The sequence below is a fragment of the Camelina sativa genome, chromosome 7 (assembly GCF_000633955.1).
Source record: "Camelina sativa cultivar DH55 chromosome 7, Cs, whole genome shotgun sequence".
NCBI classification, from domain to species: Eukaryota; Viridiplantae; Streptophyta; class Magnoliopsida; order Brassicales; family Brassicaceae; genus Camelina; species Camelina sativa.
In genome coordinates this window covers 9846419-9847866 of record NC_025691.1, presented here as the reverse complement: position 1 = coordinate 9847866, position 1448 = coordinate 9846419, and the positions used below count along the sequence as shown (strand labels likewise).

The window sequence follows — 1448 nt, the reverse complement described above, 5'->3', positions numbered from 1 at the left end:
TTTATAATCCATTTCAAATCCATTTAAAACATACGACGGATTTTGAAATCCAAAAACAAATCATGAAATGAATAATATGAGATTTTAACAAGTATTTGTAAATCATAGAACCAATAACACTTAATTTTGATAAGTATTTTAAAATCAATGATTGAATAACACATTATTTTTGTTTGGATTTCCAAATCCATTAAAATCATAGAACCAATAACCCGTTTCAAGTAAACATTGTTTTCACGAAAATACATACGGCTTATCAACGATAAACGTAAACGTAAACATTGTTTTCACCAAAAATAGTTTATGGTGTTCGTCCTTTTGTGGAACTCTCAACGGTCACGATGATAGTGTCGTCTCTAGACTACGAAGAACCGCTAGATATCAGCCACGTGTCATCACATCCTAGATCAGTCTCCTTAAGGTTCGATGCATCGTCGATCAAATCAAGGGCCACGATTGTTGGTTCAGCTTCTTCAAGATTCGCGTTCACCGTATCTCACAACTCTTTGAAGCCGTGGTACCTTTCCTTCACCAACACGTCACCTTACAACGCCGCCGCTCAAGTTTCTCCTCTCAGCAGCGCACGGTCGTTATCTTTCGCGTCTCCGGCGGCGCGTGGTGGTGGTTTCAAAGACGCTAAACCAGCCGCATACAGGAAGAGTCTGTTTCCATCTACCCCGTTGCCGGAGAAGACGAAGACGGATTCGTACCGGGAAACTCCACGTCCGTCATTTTTTCAGTCTCCGGCTATGTTCTTTCGCCGGGAGAAAAATGTCACCGGAGGGGAGAAGACACGTGAACGTGAAGCGTTCATATCGTATCTGAAGTTTTACCGGAGACCGTACGACGAGACGGCGTATAGGTCTAAGCTGAGAGGCCCACATAGGTCAGTCGTGTCTTCGCACAGAAGATTTCGCCACGTGTCTCTATCTCAACGGTTTTAATTTCGAAAGGACGAGATTACAAAGTGAATATATAACATCGATGATTGGATCTGTTACGAGTACTCTTTTTCTTAACTGTTAGCATTTAGCTTATGAAAGCAATTTATTTCAATCTTATAGTTATAATGTAGTTTGCCAAAAAAAAAAAAAAAAAGGGTATAATGCAGTAGTCACTACAAAAAAAAATGGTATTACATCATTTATATTATATTTTTGCATCAGATTTAAATGATACAAAAATAATTTACATCACTTTAATGAATGATTTATTTTTGGTCGATGCAAATAATTCGCATGGGTTGAGACAAATATTTGTATCGATTATTGTAATCGAAATTATTATGTATCAATTGCAAAAAATGATACTAATTTTGCATCAGTTAATATAAATGATTTTAATATTTGTTTCGGTTATAGTAAGTGATGCTAAATATTTATGTCAATTTTAAATAACTGATGTTAAGACAATATCAGTTTTAATAAATGATTCAAATAATTGTATAT

The 1448-nt window shown here is 36.0% G+C and overlaps 1 protein-coding gene across 1 annotated transcript; it reads left to right on the top strand.

Moving 5' to 3' along the window:
* On the top strand, nucleotides 312–1020 carry LOC104700836. The gene has a single exon (XM_010416431.2). The coding sequence runs from the start codon at nucleotides 342–344 to the stop codon at nucleotides 942–944; it is 603 nt and encodes a 200-aa protein (XP_010414733.1). The 5' UTR covers nucleotides 312–341; the 3' UTR covers nucleotides 945–1020.